Source organism: Danio rerio, chromosome 10 (genome assembly GCF_049306965.1).
Source record: "Danio rerio strain Tuebingen ecotype United States chromosome 10, GRCz12tu, whole genome shotgun sequence".
Lineage (NCBI taxonomy): Eukaryota > Metazoa > Chordata > Actinopteri > Cypriniformes > Danionidae > Danio > Danio rerio.
The window spans coordinates 40,161,872-40,182,058 of record NC_133185.1 but is presented as its reverse complement, the minus strand read 5'-3'; the positions used below and the strand labels follow the sequence as shown (position 1 = coordinate 40,182,058).

The 20,187-nt window shown below is 35.0% G+C and overlaps 2 protein-coding genes and 1 long non-coding RNA gene across 8 annotated transcripts in view; 2 read left to right on the top strand and 1 right to left on the bottom strand.

Annotated features, from left to right (window-relative positions):
- The first annotated feature begins 1,007 nt into the window (after positions 1-1,007).
- LOC141376429 (uncharacterized) lies at positions 1,008-6,490 on the top strand. The gene is made up of 4 exons (XR_012386463.1): positions 1,008-1,734; positions 2,523-2,592; positions 4,949-5,334; positions 5,427-6,490. It is a non-coding gene; the product is annotated as an uncharacterized lncRNA (long non-coding RNA).
- nsun5 (NOP2/Sun RNA methyltransferase 5) lies at positions 2,366-13,019 on the bottom strand. Of its 3 annotated transcripts, none has more exons than XM_009305396.3 (11): positions 12,790-13,019; positions 12,015-12,134; positions 11,736-11,907; positions 10,514-10,622; positions 9,659-9,797; positions 9,452-9,567; positions 8,270-8,448; positions 5,417-5,618; positions 4,919-5,070; positions 4,145-4,148; positions 2,366-2,633 (listed from the first exon to the last, which is right to left on the bottom strand). In XM_009305396.3, the coding sequence occupies exons 1-11, from the start codon at positions 12,880-12,882 to the stop codon at positions 2,468-2,470; spliced, it is 1,452 nt and encodes a 483-aa protein (XP_009303671.1). In that variant the 5' UTR covers positions 12,883-13,019; the 3' UTR covers positions 2,366-2,467.
- ripk4 (receptor-interacting serine-threonine kinase 4) overlaps positions 9,695-20,187 on the top strand; it is a 40,167-nt gene continuing 29,674 nt past the window's right edge. The window contains exons 1-2 of one of the 4 annotated variants that reach the window (XM_073913706.1): positions 9,695-9,827; positions 16,569-16,783. In XM_073913706.1, the coding sequence (XP_073769807.1) occupies positions 16,602-16,783 (182 nt within the window). In that variant the 5' untranslated portion in view covers positions 9,695-9,827; positions 16,569-16,601. 4 annotated transcript variants of the gene reach the window in all.

Below are 20,187 nucleotides of genomic sequence, written 5' to 3'. Positions count from 1 at the left end.
CCAAACACTGAAGAGCAAATCCATTGATGCGCAGCTCCACAAGTCCCGAACAAAGCAAGCCATTGGCGACAGTAGCAAGGAACAAACTACCAAATTGTGAAAGTGAAGGAAAAAAACCTTGAGAGGTCGGCGCAATAGCCTAGTGGTTAATGTGTCGACATATGGTGCTGTACCACTTCAGAGTCCCGAGTTCGAATCCCGGCTCGAGAACATTTCCCGTCCCTAACCCCTCTCTCTCTCACTTTGCTTCCTGGTGATTTCCAAAAATCTCATTTTAATAAACTATTATAACTATTATATTTCATCCTTAACTGGCAGAATATAAAATTAGTTTTTTAATATACTTTTAATATATTTAATAGTTACATTAAAAACATGCAAATAAAAAGTCATCAGCCTTTCAATTTTTTTTTCCACTGGATTGTGACCCCTGAGGTTATTATGCTAGATTCATGGTAAACTTTTACACATTTATGGCACTCAAATTCATTAAAAATAAAGGCCATGACTGAACAAGGAGGAGGATCTCCAAGATCACCATCCTCATTAAGTGAGATTATTATTAAATTAAACTGAATATGAATAATGATTATAAAAAATAAACTTTTGCACTTTTTTTTGTGTCGTCTATAAGCTTGTTTATATAGTTCCTATTGGTGTGCGTAGAGGAGGTCGTGATCACTGGTGTAATTTTAGGGGTGGCGGGCTGAAAAGTTTGAGAACACCTGCCCTAAATAATGCAGACTAACAATCCTTTAGAGAATTTGGATTTCAAAAGCATTTTTGTTTTATGTGTATGCTAATGCATAGTGTCTTTAATCTAGTTTTAAAGTAGATGCTGCACACTCAGTTTGACAATTTCACGCCAAGTTAGCTTTTGTAATGTATTTTTACCACACGGCTAGCTTCAGTTTCAAATTTAAGTAAATTGAGGTCAAGACACTTGTAATGGCCTTGAGAATAACTTGAAGGTAAGTAGTAAAGTTGACTTGCTGTGGATTTTAACTGCACTTGTTGAGTGTGATGCGTGACTAGTACATATCAGCCATTTCTGGAAATAAGACCCGTTTTTTAAGCTGAAATGTTCCGCGACTACGTCAGTCAAACAAAGTGCGCTTACTTAAATTCGCGCCAAAAGTTTGCTTTTGTAACGTATTTTCACCACTCACGGCTAGTTTCACTTTCAAATTTAAATTGAGTTCAAGACACTTGTAATGTTGGCCTTGAGAAGATAAATTCCCACCAGAATAACTTGAAGGTATAGTAAAGTTGACTTGCTGGAGATTTTAACTGGACTCAATGATTGTGCTGAATACATAACTAATATCGGCCATTTCAGGAACTTAAATATATATGTATTATATGCTGAAATGTGGTGCAACTTGTCAAACAAAGCATGCGTGCTCAGTATTCGAGGTAAAAGTTAATTTTTGTAATGCATTTTCAACACACCGCTAGTTTCAGTTTCAAATTAAAGTAAATTGAGTTTAAGACACTTTCTAATGGCCTTGAGAAGAAAATTACCTTCCAGAATAACTTGAGGGTATAGTAGTCGACTTGCTGTGGATTTTAACTGCACTGATTGTGTTCAAGTCAAACAAAGCGGGCGCTCAGTTGGATTCGCGCCAAAAGTGTGTTTTTGTAACGGATTTCACCACGCAGCCCTAGTTTCAAATGAAAGTAAATTGAGTTCAAGACACTTTAGGTGTTGGCGTTGACCAGAATAGCTTCAAGGTAAGTAAATATGGTTTACCTTTTTTTATCTCCACCTAGCATGTTTTAAAGAGTTGCTAGTGCTTTGATTGATTTAACATGTTTGTTACTAACATTAACATATTTCTAGTGTTTTAACCCGTCAACATGTTTACTGCAGCTTGTCAGCACATTCTTATCGTTTTAACATATCAACAAGCATGTTTTGGTGCACTGCTAATGTATTTTAAAACTAACATAACTAATTTTTAGTACATTGTTGGTGTTTTCATGTTGTGTTGCTTGTTTTAAACTAATTGCTAGCATATTAACTAATTGCTAGCATATTTAAACCTGTTTTTACACACTATGGTTTCCACAAGTTGATAAAGTTTAATATAACTCGCACTTAGTTTGTTTTAGCACATTGCGTCCTAGTTTCAACCTTATTGAAAGGTTGAAAGAGTTTTGCTAGCATTCTTTAATAATTTGTGAAACTGGTAGACTGTTAACATTAGTTGCCTCATTTATGAATTAAATAACCAGTTTTCCTTCCCCTCAACAACACCATTTTGACCCGGTACAACTTACTTTGCAGAAAATACAGTACATCCCACATTTATAATTTATAAGTTAAATAATTTTTCTATCAATTCAAATAAGAGACTTGACATGAAACAATATTTGATGTTTAATCACATTTGAAAAAAACAAAAGAAGAAGCCAGAGTCCATTTAGCTGAAATGGTATTATTTAATACTAGTCCAATATAAGTTCAGGATTCCTGCTTTTTATGCTTCTTTCTGTTCCTCTTCCGCTTCTTCTTTGAGCTTGGATTAGCCGGTTGCTCATTTGAGGTCTCCATGTTCTCCTGTTCTTCATCAGATGGATTTGATTGAGGTTTGTCCTGTTTTTCCTGACTAGCAGATGACAATGGTGTGCTGTGAAAAATAACCCCACACATTTACATAACCAAAACAAGCATGACAAAAAGAGGTTATATTCTTCGAACCACTAGGTTTTGCCTATGTTTCAGCAAGATTCATTTTCTTTTCGGCTTAGTCCCTTTTAATAATCTGAGGTCGCCACAGCTGATTGAACCGCCAACTTATCCAGCATATGTTCTATGCAGCAGATGCCCTTCCAGCTGCAAACACATCACTGGGAAACACCCATACACACACTTATATTCTACAGCCAATTAAGCATACTCAGTTCACCAATAGCGCATGTCTTTGGACTGTGGGGGAAATTGGAGCACCCAGAGGAAATCGGGTGTTGAATGTGTGTGAAGCAGTGAGTGTTGGGTGTTTCCCAGTACTGGGTTGCAGCTGGACGGGCATCCGCTGCATAAAACATATGCTGTATAAATCGGCGGTTTAATCTGCTGTTGTGACCCCTGATAAATAAAGTAACTAAGTCAAAGGAAAAGGAATGAATGAATGAACAAGTAATCATTGGTATCATTTCTGTGAATACTGGAGAAATAATGCTTGAAATGTCCATTGTGGGAATACATTACCCTCCATCACCTAATAAGGGGGCACAAGAATTTGAAGCGTGCCCTCGAGTAAATAATAATCATGATTTTTATTCGTTCACTAGAATGAATCTGATTAATGTTAGCTCCACAGCTAACTATCAGGCACCTGTAGAGTTAAAGGTGCAGTAGGTGATTGTCTTCAGAAGCATTTTTTGTTGTGCTGGTTGAAAGTCTCTTCACAGTCCAATAGTAATGATTACAGTAAATGATCTAAATGTGTTTATATGTATTTTTATATTCTGCGTAAAGCATAAAACTGTTAAAATAAAAAAATTAAATAAAAATAAAATAAAAAAAATGTTCATCCAATTAAATAGAGTCGGACCGTCATCTCCCTTAATTCCGATAAGCAGGTCAGACTGTCTGTCAGCAAATGTACATTCCAACTTCTGTGCATGTGTTCACGCAGATCCGCCATTAGCGCGTGCCCGTCTGCATCACAAATGCATGCGCACGAGCAAGCTGTGGGCCGCTCGCAGATGCAGAGTCGGAGCCGGAGGCGCCGCAGGACAGCCGAGCTCGGGCCGATTACTGTAAAGCCAGGCGCGGGTATAATTCGCTCTTAAAGCGGCTGCACGGTCACGAGACGGACCGGGAGAATTGAATTGAAACTTTTAAATACCTGAATCAATATTGGAGTTACTTTAGCACGCTGGAGGAAGGACGACACCATGGCTGAAGTATCACTGTTAGACAGGTAATGTTCTGTTTTGAAACTATTTTATGTTAGATTGTGTTGTGTTATGAATGACTTATGCACAGACGTTGTTCAGCCACTGAAATCTCCTGGTGAAAGATTGATGTGATTATTCTCAGTTTCATAAGGTTCTTTGACAGCATCTATAATGTAGATTTATATTTAGTTTAACAACAAAACACCAGTAAATAGCGCTATTCCGCCTAACCTGCTTTACTGAGCTGAAGTTGCTTTTATATTCACATTGGGTCATTTTTGAACAATGACAGCCTTCCTATACTGTTTATCATGCTACTCTGAATATTCTCTCTGAAATAGCATGTAAGTGTGGCTAAGTATAATAAATGTAATTCCTGCACGGCGCTGGCACTAACTAACTGGCGAATGACCTGAACTAGTGGGTTGTCTGTCGGCTGTTGCGCGCGCTCGCGATTTCAGGGGGTGTGGCTTTGAATCACAGTCCCTCCCCGCCGTCCAAAGTTAATATGCTAAGCGTTTAGCTTTTTGGCAGATTACCTACTGCACCTTTAATGTGTTTGAGTAAAATGTATACAAATAAAATAGAGCGGGTGCTTTTTAAAAATAATGACGTTGAATGAAAGTTAAACCGGTGAGTCGCCTGACAAAAAAGGTGCCCTTTTGAATCAAATCAGCAGGATGCCCTTCTGGATCTTTCACTTACTTTGAAGACACTACTGACTACGCTTACATGGACATCAGTAAACTAGTTATTTGCCTTAATAGAAAATAATATAATTATAGTGTTTATGTGAAGTGCTTTTTGAATGTTGCGTCCCAAGGCAATCCATTTCCTGCAGAGTTTCTGTATATACTTAATATTTAAGGTAAAATACTTAATTTTGGGTGACTTGAACTGCAGTTGAGCCTAAGTGAAACTGACGAATGTTTTGTCAGAATCTTGCTGAAACATGGGTGGTCACCAGTCACCTCAAACACAGTAGCATTACTCCTTAAACTTACTTGACAGGGGGGGGTTTCTTTATCTGACTGCGCAGGGCGTCTCTCCAGCATGGCCACGAAGAACCCATGAGTGCGGGTTTTTGCTGTGCTCGCGCGAAGACACTGGGTCAAAGGCTCATGACCCCTCTCAGGCCAGTCTGGAAGAAGATGCACTAATCTACAAATACAACAAAAACACTCTTAAATATTACTGTTAATTTTCCTTTACAGACTGATCGTTTTGCTATATAAGACTTCAATGTATCTTCAAGAGCCACAAATATTAAGTTTGTTCTGCCTGAATAAGGTGTTTCTTGACTCAAAGCTCCAGCTATCGTTGACTTGCATTTTATGAATCACCAATGCTCAGATTCAGCTAGAAATCTTCTTTAATGATCTACTGAAGAAAGAAAAAGTCACCTACATCTTGGACAGCCTGAGGGTGAGTACATTATAGACAAATTTTTATTTCGGTGAACCTCCCCTTTAAATGATTATTCATCCCAGTCTTTGTATTTTCTGACCTGAATCCAGGGTTCCGCTGTAAGCAGGCCGTCACAACCTCCTCGTTCTCCTGCGAGTGGATGGAGCAGGTTGAATAGACGATCCGCTCCAGCTGAGGAAACTGCAGAGCATGATTCAGACAGTGAAGCTGAAACGCAGCCAGAGCCTGCAGACGACCGTCCTCCTGTGTCTCGGGGAGCTCGTCCCGCAGACAAACCATCCCTGAAACAAACAAGCACAATGTCTGAATGTAAAGTCAAGGCTTCTGTTGGCATCAAATCTTCTTGTTGTGATGAAATGCTAAAGCTTTTATCATGGTATATGATATTATTATGATATTGACCTAAGCTGCAAAAAATATTGTTTTAACTGGTATAATTCATTTAATTTGTCAATTCATCTTTATTTCTATAATGCTTTTTACAAGGCAGCTTAACATACAGTGCTCAATATAATTGAGTACACCCCATTTTGAAAATGAATATTTTTATCCATTTCTCAGTGAATATAGGTCATTTTTTGGTGCATTTGAACAAAAAATTTATTAAACGCACATATTTATGAACTAGAAAGATTGTACATTTAAATTCTTGCAAAATATATAAAAAAAATTGAAAAGCAACTCCACTGATTTCCAGCTCCAATAACTAAAAAATTTAGTGTATTGCTTTATTGTATATTCAGAGTAAATAAATGTTTTAAACTAATAAAATTGCAAAAGGATGATTTAGTACAATAGTTAATACTTTACAATAAAGTCTCATAAGTAAATGTTAGTTAATGGATTAAAATCAACAGTGACAAATAGCCAGATTTATTAGTAACAATGAATTAACATTACTTTGAAACAAAAACAATGAATTTTATTAGTTTTTAACACTATTCATAGGTGCAGTATGTAAGTTTGGCACCCATTGGTTGAACTAGGTATTGCATTCCTGGAACAAAACAAATGTAAGCGCAGGTTGCCAGATTGTCGACCAACAGCAAGAATATCAAGCCCGAGAACACTTTAAACTGTGTTCTAAATCCAAGCAACGGCACACGATAGAAGGGATGTTTTCCATATTAAAAGAGTTTTTGTTCTAACCAACACCTCGAATTGATATAAACTTTGATATATTGATATAAGTATATATGAAAAGTATATATATATATATATATAAGTATATATATATATATGAAAAAAGTATAATTGATATATACTTTATTTCTCACAGGTGAACAACATGATATATTGATTATCTCAGGTACACCACATGTGCTTTATTTAGTGTTAATCGCTACTAATGTGAGTTGGAATGACATTTTATATGACATTTATTGCCATACTACTGAAAGCACTAGCAGATAGTTCACCTCAGATCTTGAAAATAAACCATTTAAAACTGAAAAATTAAAACTTTACAACTAAACTTATCAGTGATTCAGCATGTACAATTTAAATGTTAAAGAGGGTTAATATGTTTTAATTAGAGTATAAACCTTACCATTTCGTGAGTGAGTTCATATTCTGTGCTTCTGAATGGCTGTATTTAAATTTCTGTCATGTTTCGTCTGGTGCAAACAGCCAAATTGAATATCTGAATCTGCGACTCATTTTGGAATCTACTACTGTCCACTGGAGGTCGCATTTGGGTCATGGATGCATGCTTTAAGAGTCTTCCTGACTGACTGACTGACTGACTGACTGAATGAATGAATGAATGAATGAAATATGCGGTTTTTCAACTAGGTAACCCGGGGTGCTAGAGTCAAAAACTTACATACAGCACCTTTAATAACATGATTACAACTTGTATTAAAATTGTGTCTACGATTTTAACAGGTTTTTAATAATTCACTAAGAAATTAATATGAAATTAATCAAATTAATCAATAAAACCTTTTGTATTATTCATTGTGAGTTTGTTTCAGTAACTAGTTATCTATTGGTGGTGTATTGCACATTGATGAGATATTTGCTCCTATTAATAGTCACAGAATTTTCAATTAATATTTCAGCAATAGTTGGCTGGATTAACAAGTGAAAATGTTAATATTTGAACTATTAAGCTAATTAAATGTCTGCAATCATTTGGTGCTGTTATGAACTTCACTGCAAATACAATCTGAATATTCTTTAAAAACACTTTAAATAGTTTAAATAGTTATTTATGGTATTTAAGTGCCCATCAATATTGTGCATGTTCAATATCATGATATATTTCGTTAATTATATTGTGATAATAATCTAGTTACTGAAAATCAGCATGTCTAATACATTTCTTTATACATTGCAAAGTCAAAGCAGATTTTTTATTTATTTATTCATTCATTTTTGCCAATATTTTATTTGACAGGACAGTAGGTTTGACAGAAAGTGAAATGGGAGAAAGGGTGGCGGGCCGGTGGAAGCCGGAGTCCTGCCATTTTATCCTACCCATCAGATTATGCTATCAACAGTGTATTTCAATAATTCTGAGGTTGGGGTTAGGGATTAGGTAGGTTAGGGAGATATTACAGCTTCATATCAAACTACTCCACATTAAAATTTACCCTGGTAGCAAAATCTGATGAGTGGTATATTGCATCATCAAAATGTGCTACCCACTTTTTGAATGGGACAATCTGACAAGTTAGTATGAATTGAAAGAACACCGGGATTGGAACTCAGGATGCCTAGAGCGTTGCCACACCATACGTTGATGCACTAACCACTGGGCTATCGCACTGACATGTCAGAGCAGAATTACTAAAAATGAGAGCAATTATCGAAAATCAGGTATGAAATTTTATCTTTTTGTAAAAACATTCTACAGAATGCAGATTTGTATACACTAATGAGTGTCATTGTTTTGTTGATGCTGACGGATTTATATTCAGTAACGTACCTGATCCGCTGCAGGACGGGTCCAGAAGGATGTACTTGACCTCCTTGTACTCAGAGTTTTGTGGATCTACTTTGAGGAAATCCTGATTGGCCAGTTTGTGACATGTGACTCCAGCACGGAGCAGAAGAGTGCTCATGGTGGACAGACGTTTGGCATCCAGATCAAAGGCAAACAACTTCCTGCAGCATAAAACACAACTTACATTAAACGTTTACTTGAATATTTTTACGTATACATTGAAAAATAATCAATTAATAATATTTTAACTTTTGTTGCATATTAATAGTTTATTATATAAATATACTGTTAGTTTTATTAACTATTAGCTAATATTAAATGTAGTATATAAAAAATTAAGACAAAATTATATATATATATATATATATATATATATATATATATATATATATATATATACATACATACATACAGTATATATATATATATATATATATATATAATAGTATAACTTTAAAAATTAAATATTATAAATTTATAATTTTAGAAATTGAATCATAAAATTATCAACATTATGCTTTTATTTATTAATATTATCAAATTATCCTTATAAAAATACTCAATGTTAAAAAGCTATGATAAAAAGTAAGTTACATTAAATACTCTGAAACATAGGTATATTCATTTATGTCATGTATAATATATAATGAAGGGACTTTTATTTGTAATAAACAATACTACATAACTCAATCTCAAAAGTATTACATCAAAACTCTAAAAGCAAAATATTTTCTGAACAAATGACAGATTGTGAGTAACGTTCAGAGGCATTATCACTGAATATGTAGTTGTGCCGGCAGCTAGCTCTCTACAACTCTCACATGGTTGCACACTGAATGGTCAGTACCTGGATGGGAGACCACATGGGAAACCTAGGTTGCAACTGGAAATGGTGTTAGTGAAGCCAGCAGGGGGTGCTCAACCTAACGCCCCAGTATATTGATGGGGACACTATACTGCTCAGTGAGCACCTTCGAAAAAGAGTAGGGTTTCTCTGTAGAAAAACAGTAGGCCTCCTAACCATCTCCATATCATAATTGTCTTCATCACTCTGTCTTCTCTCCACCAATCAGCTGGTGTGCAGTCTCTTCCCCCCAAAATGTGTTAAAGCGCTTTAAGTGTTCAGGAAAGTGCTATTTAAATATAAGGAATTAATAATATTACCCTTTATTTTTCATTATGGCTGCTAGATGGCTGGTTTTGTTTCCTGGAGCTGCGCAAGCATCAATGACATGACTGCCGACTGGAGGGTTTAAGAGGAAAGCAGGAAGACAACTGGCCTACAGAAACATCCCACAGAGAAAGAAAAAAAAAAACACTCAGGTTACTCTCATAACATTCAACAAAACAGAGGAGCGGTATTCCCTTTACCTTGCCTTGTAATATAATGTGTCCTGCTTTATACAGGAAGTGATCATGGAAGTCTGTTTTTCCACTGAAGACCAGAAGATCTTTGAGGTGGAGATCACACAGAAACATCTTCCCCGACAGACGATCGAGATCCTCAAGCCTGATATGAGGAAACCGGAAAGGAGAGAAGGTCTGTTACAGGGCTGCATGATATTGGAAAAATCTGGCATTGCGATGTTTTGTTTCTCTGCAATATCTATATTGAAATATGAAAACAATTTTACTTGACGACTTGAATAGCTCTTTTTGAAAAGAAATCATTTAGATTGATTGGGGTAATTCTGTTGGGGTGTGAATCATGTATAAAAATTATAAACAAAAATAAAGCAAAAATAATTACGATAGGGTAAAAAAAGTTAATTAAACAGTGCTTAATGGTTTTCTGGAGAGTAAAACAATATTCAGATTCAGAAATTGAATAATTGAATGTAAAATAACACTGTATATTCTTTATAGTATTAATATTTCAGTGAATTTATTCCTCATTCAAGTTACAAATGTGCCTGAATGCTCTTGAAATGCCTTTAAAACAAATGCAAATGGTAATCTTGCAATCTGTTATGGTTATAGTTTGCAATAACTACACAAATCTCATGTATTCTTAACTTTGGTGCTGACCAACAATCTCAACTCAACACTGCAAATCCTGTGATGTAACTATTGTGGACACACACATGGCAATATCGATGCTAAAACCATACATTGTGCAGCCCTAGTCGGTTATCTGCTATTACAGGAACAGTTTAAGTTTCATGTTGCTCTGGAGCTGAAGAAAACTGACTTGAAGTGTTTTGTGGAGTGTAGAAAGCAACAAACCGTCCTGGCGTCCCTTGATACGAAAAGCCCTCTCGTTTTAAATAGTCGATGACATCTTCCAGAGATGTTTTCAGCGTGTTCACTCGCACATATCGAGGAATTACATCATCTGAAGAGACAGAACAAGACAATGATCTAGAAAATCTAGCAACAGCTTTGTCAAAGGACTGTGAATGTATAGTACATACAGAACAAAATACAACATATATAATGAAATGATATAATTTAATTGATAATTATTTTTTATTAAGAGTGAATTACATATGCTAACTAAAATTATATATGAATGTATACACACAGACAAAACATTTATATTCATTATTATATCAGTTTATTGTGGTATGTAGGACATTTCTTACAAGACATTTATAATTACATGTCTTTCTTATATAGTGCGTATAGAAAATCATCATTTGAAATAATTACTTGCTCTGTCACACAGCCTGAAATCAAATCACATAACAAATAACACTTCTAGCCTTTGAGATGTTTTTGTAGTCTTCTCCTAACCTATGCCTTTCTACAACTTTATCCAGAAGGTCTTTTGAAAGCAGGGTGTTATGCGAGTAAAGGTATAGGTTTTCACAGGGTATGAGGATTTACTTTAGGCACTGTGTGTATGTATATATAAAATTAATAAAGATTAATTGAGGGACTAAGCCGAAACGAAAATGAATGAATGATTTTAGAAGGATAAACGTTTTTTGTTATATATATATATATATATATATATATATATATATATATATATATACTTATATCTTATATATATTATATTATATATAACTTATATCCTTTTAAAATCATTTATTCATTTTCTTTTTGGCTTAGTCCTTTTATTAATCAGGGGTCATCACAGCGGAATGAACCGCCAACTTATCCAGCATATGTTTTATGCAGCGGATGGCCTTCCAGCTACAACCCATCTCTGGGAAACACCCATACACTCATTCACACACATACACTACGTCCAATTTAGCTTACCCAATTCACCTATAGTGCATGTCTTTGGACTTGTGGGGGAAACCGGAGCACCCGGAGGAAACCCACAAGAACCCAAGGTAAACATGTAAACTCCACATAGAAATGCCAACTAACCCGCCCGAGGCTCGAACCAGTGACCTTTTTGCTGTAAGGCAACAGCACTACCTACTGTACCACTGTGTCGCCCCCTTCCAAAATCAATCATATGATTTGTTTTAGCTTAGTTATTGATGCTCACTCTGTGTCTGCTGGATGCTGGAGGGCAGAAGGTCCTGATTTCGACTCACTTTCCTCTTGATTTTGATTCTGGCCAGAGCAGCTTGTAGTCTGGCGCGATGCTTTAACATCGTCGTCTTCCAGGCGCCTCCGCATTTTACCCCATGACCAATGAGCAGGTCATACACCAGTACCTGAACACACAAACACACACATATCAGTGATGAATACACACACACATACACACACACACACACACACACACACACACAAACAAACAAACAAACGTAGAGACAGCTACCTTGGCTAAATGAATCCGGAGTTTGGTTTCTTTTAAAAGCTTTGTGCTGTTGATGATCTCCTGCAGAACTGAGGAGTATTTCTGTGTTTCACACACAAGTGCAAAGAGCTGCTTGATATTCTGAGGAAAACATAAATAAATATGGGTGTTTAATGAGGTAAAATGAGTGAAATGGGAATCCATAAACAAGGATTATATATTTAAAACCATGATAGGATACACAAACTAATTTATTTATTATTAAATATAAAAATCAGATGGCATAACAGTAAACACACAATTTAAATAAATATTGAAAGGCATCACATAACTGAATCTAAAAATTCCTAATAATTCCGATATACAATTAATTATTAATTAAAAAATGTAAATTATATAAAATTATTTTACTGCATTGGGGGTTTTCATTTCATCGAGATCATTTTAAAAAGTAAATATAAAGGAGAAGATTGAAATAATCAACATTTATGTATGTTTTGTAGCCAATTATATGATGATATTAATGTATACATTTTCAAAGTTAATGTCATCAATATTGTTTTACGAAATCCGTCGTAAAGTCATTAACAAATGCAACGGCGTCGGTAAAAGGTTTGAGATGAAACACGAGAAGAAAACAAGGTAAATGTCACCTGAAAAAAAACGGAATATTTTGTTCTTCATCATTTCCAAGCTGTAAATGTATTAAATTAAATCATATCTGACAAGAGCCCATAGCTAAAGCACCCAATAGCGCCATATATTGACATAAAGAGACAAAAACAACAGCACTTACTGGAAATTTACTGTCATAAACCAGAGTTTTCACCGCTCCTCTTTTCTGCTCCACTTTCTCAAGAATCTCTGCCGCTTTTAAATAAAGTGCCATGACGATTAAACACCGGTACTTTATAAAGCAAACTTAATACAACTCAATCTAGCGCATTTAACACGTCAATTTCGAGTGATCTCAAGTAGTAAATGCATTACCCACGTTTTCATATTTGCCTGGTTACTTTTCGCAGCGTTTTTGCGACACCACAGATCGTCTTACGATAACTACAATACTAATGAATCTCCACACGGGTGAGCCAAAGACGCATTTACACAAAACTCTCATCCTTTATTCAAGAGGGCCAAACGTGTTTATCTGATTCAGATATGTGCTTAGAGGTAAACACACATACATATATGCTATTATAGAAGTCTTCAGTGTAAGCTATGTACGCTTGATGTTTATTTTATTTCGACTTTAACACACAGACGATCGCTGTCACTCCTCATATAAATCTGAATTGCTAATGATGAAGACACTCAATTGAAACTCATCGAACAATTGCTTTGATTTGGGGGGGAAATCCTGTTTTAAGATACACTTTAAGACAAGACAACAGCCATTTGCAGTTTCGGTTTCGCTAGACTTTAAGTAGGCCTGATGGGATTTTCAAATTGAGGCCTATTGTATGTTTTGTGATGACTTTTGTTGTAAATAAGGCCATCAGCATGGTCTTGATTAATAAATAGCTGTTCCTCAAAACATTAGTGTATATTATTGGACATTTACTCGAATAATCAAGTAAATTCAACTAACTTTACATTTTAACTCACAGTGCAGAAAATATCAAATCATTTTACTGTAAATTAATGCAGCTCAAGCTTTCACAGCTTATGTTTAACCTCAAATGAATCTATTTTTCAGACGTGGTTCGTCTACTACTTCATATTGCAATTTTTTAAATATTCTGCTATTTTATTGCTTTAGACACTGTTTACCATGGTGCACTGAGGTTTATAACAAATCCTAAATCCCTCACTCATTATTTTGTGTTGTACACTCAGGTAGGATGGTCTGCTTTGTCCACTCTAAGGCTCAAGTATTTGTATATCTTTGTTTATAAATCTATTCTGGGTTTACTCCCCTCATATCTCCATACTTACATTTGTAAAAACCTGTCTCTAGCTATAGCCTTCAGGAAGTTTCTTTATTGTCTGTACTAGTGGTGCATACTGAAATGGGAAAAGAGCTTAAATGTGCATCACCTTTTGCTCTGAATAACTTCCAGACAAAGTTGCAGTTTAAAGAGTTGGTTTCACTATATGCTTTTAAATAGATTTTAAATGATTTGGAGTTTGAAGCATGGGCCTGTAGCTGTAACTGTTATCGTTTTAATGGATAAATTATGTTACCTGTTATTTGTTTTTGTTTGTTTGTTAAACCAACACGATTTGTATACTGCCTAATCTTGGTCAGGACGCTCTTGTAAAAGAGATTTTTAATCTCATTGTGCTTTACCCGGTAAAATAAAGGTTCTAATAATAATAATAAAAGCACACAAATATGCAATTTGATGCAGATGTTGCAATTTATATAGCCACAAATCAGTGAAATTCTACATATAGCCAAAACAAATGAAAATCTACTGTATTATTTAGATTTTTATAACAATATAGGCTAATTTCATAAAATAAATGGTGGTTTAAGGTTTAAGGTGGTTTAAATTTAAGGTGATATTTAGATGCACCAATTTCATTATCAAATCTTCATAGCTTTTATTGTTTGGGTAAAACATTTAATGAGGATTAAAATTTAGCTGTTCCTTAAAACAATATAATATAATGTAATAAATTATTTTTTAATGATATAAAGGTGACATGGTGGCTCAGTGGTTAGCACTGTTGCCTCACAGCAAGAAGGTCACTGATTCAAGCCTCAGCTGGGTCTGTTGACGTTCCTGTGTGTATGTTCTCCCCATGTTGGCGTGGGTTTCCTCCGGGTTCTCCAGTTTCCCCCACAGTCCAAAGACATGCGCTATAGGTGAATTGGGTAAACATAATTTTCAGTAGTGTATGAGTGAATGTGAGTGTGTATGGGTGTTTCCAAGTTCTGGGTTTCAGCTGGAAGGCCATCCGCTGTGTAAAACACATGGTTGCTGGATAAGCTAGCGGTTCTTTCCACTGTGGCAACCCCTGATTAACAAAGTGACTGAGCTGAAAAGAAAATTAATGAATGAAAACTGATAATGCATGTATGTGTGTGTGAATGCGAGAGTGTATGGGTGTTTCCCAGTTATGGTTTGCAGCTGGAAGGCCATCCGTTGTGTGAAACATATGCTGGATAAGTTAGCGGTTCATTCCTCTGTGGCGATCCCTGATTATTAAAGGGATTAAGCTGAAAATGAATGAATGAATGAATGAATGAAAATTGACCGTAGTGTATGAGTGTGTGTGTGAATGCGAGTGTGTATGGGTGTTTCCCAGTACTGGGTTGCGGCTGGAAGGGCATCCGCTGTGTAAAACATATGCTGGAATAGTTGGCAATTCATTCCACTGTGGTGACCCCTGATAAATTAAAGGACTGAGCCGGAAGAAAATGAATAATATAATTTAATAGTAAAGCTAAGTTGCTTAAGTTCAGGAAACATTACAGTTTCCAAAAAAACAATGTTATTTTTACACTGAATTGATAATAATCACTAAGATTCCACAACAAAAAGACACGTGAGCCACAAGGTGGACATTTATAGACATTTTACTTGCTAAAAATGATAACCTATCAATCATTCAACACGAGACGTGTAAAAGATTGCACACAACTGGTTGCTCAGCCATATTTGATAATGCTGATAAATTAGACGCATAGATGTCAATCACAATAACACAAACATTCCCATGAGTACACCTGCTCAGCTTTTTAAAATCCTAGAAGGAAAGATTTGCCATTTATTTAAGATGTATGATAATTTGCTGAGTCATAATGGATCTAAAAACTATTCATCGTGATTCGTGACTCACTTATGTGGACTTGAGAACGCTGTGGTGATTTATTTTAAAGGTCTAATAGACGTAAACTCAGTCAGATCAGTGTAAAATGAGTAAACGGTACCCTAAAGCTACAACTAAACTATTGTGTTCATTCATACTTGAACCTCCGGCTAATATAAACCTGAATATGTAAGACTATTTTCCTTTTTTCTCTTCGTTTTTTTGGCCTTTGTTGTTGTTAACATTCCAAACAACTCTTTTAGCCATATCACAAAACCAGCACAGTGTTGAGTAATCCCAGAGAACTTGTGTATTTCTTTAGGGGGGGTTAAGAGACTATCCGAACATCATGGAGATCTCAGGTTATAAAGGTGTTGGGTGAAAACCAGCATTCCACAAGCTTGGATAACCGCGTCCAATATAATTCCCAGGCTTTGTGAGCAGAAAGCTGAGATGTTTGTAACTTCTGGCGCTGTATTAGATGTAGTCGAGTTGAAAAAAGTGGATAAACAGGGTGTCAGCGATGCCCTTTAGCATATAAACAGACATAAGTGTCGTCAGGACTAGATTAGGCAATTGATTCTGCTACTTTTGTGTGTGTGTGTGTGTGTGTGTGTGTAGGCGTAGGTGTGTTCTTGGCACAGGAAGTTATGTCATTAGGCTCCTCCTTTCTCTTACCTGAGCTGAGGGGTAGAGCCAGACAGACACAAGCTCTCAGTACAGACAGGGAGAAGAAAAAAACAAGGAACAGCAGTTCACAACCTGCTAGTCTTTCACACACACAAACCTTTTTTTATTTTATGTGAAAAACAGAACCGTACAGGATCTTACTTCACAGTTTGGAAAATGGACGTCCCAGAGAATTCCCCAGGGATTATGGGGCTTCTGAAAACTTTTGACGCTTCAGAGTTTGGGAGTTGGGAAAAGATTGGCTCCGGCGGCTTCGGACAGGTGTACAAAGTACGACACATGCAGTGGAAAACATGGCTGGCCATCAAATGCCCTCCCAGCCTTCATTCTGATGACAAGTGAGTACATTTAGTTCATTATATCTTTCTTTTTAGCGTCTAGAAGTGTGTTTAAAGTGTGTGTGTGTTTGATAAACACAATCATGTGAAGGGCAAGTGAAGTTTGTTTGTGTTAATGCTGTACTGCAGATAAGAGTTTGCTTTGAAACAATCATGAGTTGGTGTGTTTTTCTTTGGGGTAAAGTTGGTTTTATATTCCCACAATCAGACTTTCACCTTCTGAACATAAGTACAGTTAAGTAATGTTTGCAAATTCTAAAATATAGACTATCAAAGTACTATGTTGTGCTACCATGTTGTGTTTGAAGTCATACATGCATGAGATTTCAGAACCAATATTCTGTATATAGCTTAATAAACAATATATGGGCAAGTTATCACTGAAAGAATGTGCGAATATAAAACCAACTTTACCTCAGTGTGTTTTTCATGGATTTTAAGTGTAAAATGACTTTTGTTTGTGTCATATGAGATGTACAGTGCTCAGCATGTATAAGTACAGCCCTCACAAATCTTTTAAATTCATAGTTTTAATAGGAAGCTGTACAATATTATAGTTGTGCATATACATTAGATTAGTCAGTACTGAAGCCAAATCTGGAGGTTATCTAACTAAATAACTTACTATAACGGTCCAAAAACTAGTACACTCAAATTTATATGTTATATAAAAAATATTCAATACAAATAAAAAAAAGAGGAAAAATCAAGAGAAGCAAAAAATTATAAAAAATTAGTTGAAATTTTAATTAAATTTTTTTTTGCACTTTAAAAACAAATATTGGTGTTTAACAAGACCATACATCGTAGTATAGAATACAACATAGGAAAAATCACAGACTGTCTTAGTTTTCTTATTTTTCCACTATCCCCCCAAAATAAAATATATAACATTTATGAATTATAAACAAACATATCCTCTGATAGAAAGAGAAAAATAAAATTAAAAGATATTCTTCAAAAATAATAATAAATGAGCAAGTCTGCAATAAAACAGTAAAATTAATTATTTAATAAATTAATAAATATTGAAAAGTTTGCATTGAGTCGTCAATATATCCTCTTTCCAATTAAATACTGTATATTAGAACTGATATCAACTGAACAGGGTAAGCCTTTGATATAGTCTAAAATATTGTTCCAGGTCTTGTAAAAAGATTTGAGAGATCCTGCAAGTAAACATTTTAATTTCGCAAGTCTCAAAGATTTTTCAGATCCACATGTCATGTGATGGAGGAAGTACCTGTTCCCATTTGATAAGAGTGGCTCGTCTAGCTAAAAGAGTAAAAAAAAAAAAAGTTAAAATTTTGTAGTTTGTAGTTATTTTTGCATTATTTTGCTTACATTAATTTGTATAATCTTTCACTTTCTAAACATGTTTGATGACTAAAGTATTATTTTAATAAATAAATCTGTTTAATAAAGCTGTTTCGTTTAAATGCACCAAAATACATTGCCTGTATTCACTGAGAAATGGATAAAAATATTCATTTTCAGAATGGGCTGTACTGAATTATGCTGAGCACTGTATATTTTAATGATAATAATTAAGTCTATTGAGGTTTTATATTCACACATTCCGACTTTGCCGTTCAATAAAACACCAAAGCTGAATTTAAAAATGCTAACACAGATTAATTTTAATGACGTACTGTTACAAGCACAACTTGTGACAAGGTCTCTATATTGTTTACTTTTAATACTGGGTGTGAAATTGCATCTAAGTATGAATTCACAACAGCATTAGCACTATTTAACCTACTGTGAGCAATGTTGATAGTCATTGGCCGCTAATATCATTTCCCTATTTAGTATTTGCAAAGAAAGAAGGTGAAAGTCAGAACGTGTGAACCAACTTTACATCAATATTAAGTCTATATTCTCCATTCAGACTGTTTGTTATGCTGGCATGCTAAAAGATTCAGTGTTTTGTGTTAGGAAAGTACTGATAATGTACTGCCTCCAGCTATGAATCTGCCCCCCCACCTTATCATCAAAAATACACACTTTAAGACACCCTGAATATCAGACTCTGACGAAAGACTTGCATTTTACACTACAGCCGTTTTCCACTTTAACTCTGTCCTGACATGACAAGGAGTGGCTGTATGTGAGCTTTGTTTCCCGGTAACCTGCCATACATAGACCTTAGACAGAGCTTTGGTATGCGCACAGATGTTGCAGTTACACACACACACACGACTCTTTGTCTTTGTTTTTGTTTTTTTTGAAGGGTCATGTGTGTGTTGTTTGTAAAATAGCATTACAGCTTTAAAGTGATTTTATTTTAGCTTTGTTGTATTTTATTTTATTCATGATAAATTTTGCAGTATGGAGCTACCTATCGATCATTAAAAGCTGATCAGATTATTTACACAAAACAAACAACTACGCACGCACACACAACTATAAATGTGTGTGTGCTGTATACATATACACAATACACAGTACATATCTCATATGCTTACTATTATTTGACCCACACACACAAATGCGTAAATATAAGTAATATTTAATCTTAATGTTATGCCTTAATATTATAGATAATTGAGATGAAACATGATATGCTGCCACTTTTGCTCTATTTACCTTTTCTAGTTCCCTTTGCTAAATATAAGAAGTTATTTAGAAAGTATTTAGAGAATGTTTACAGTACTGAAAAATACTGTGTACTTAAAACCATTGATTAATATATAAATTTCTGTTTATTTATTAGGATAAACCACTTTAAATTATACATTTATATCCACATACACTAACATTAGGCCTTCTGTGAGCACCTACATTTACCCTAAGAAATTCATGACCCTGTATTTCCAGTCTTCCTTAATGCACTTCATACTGAACGTCTGTAAAATAATTTTTAATGACCAGATCTGGCCCAAGTTGTTTATATAAGTCTTACTAATCAACCCACTGACTCACGAGTCAAGCCACTGAACAAGCAGATGCAGTATCATGCTGACTCTTTCTGAAACCGTCTTTGTGAAATTTAATTTTATATACGATCATTAAACGTCTGATGGTATGATATGATTTCCTTTGTAGATAAACATTTCAATAGTCTCCGGTGTGCATGAATGCAGTCCTTTTCAGCAGTTTTTTTTTGTTATGTATGTCTCTAAAACACCTCTGGCCATATGACTACATAAGCTTAGATATGTAGGACTGAAAGAAAATAGCAATTATATTGAAAACAAAAATACATTATCTGACCCTTAATGCTGAAATATTGAATTAATTAATTCTAACTATTTGCTATTTTCATGTATTTTAAAATCTAATTCATTTATGTAGTGCAACTCTGACTTTTAATTCAGTTTTCAGTGTCACATGATCCTTCAGAAAACAAAACGTGATTTAATGCTCAAGAAACATCTATGACACTGCAAAAAATGAAATGC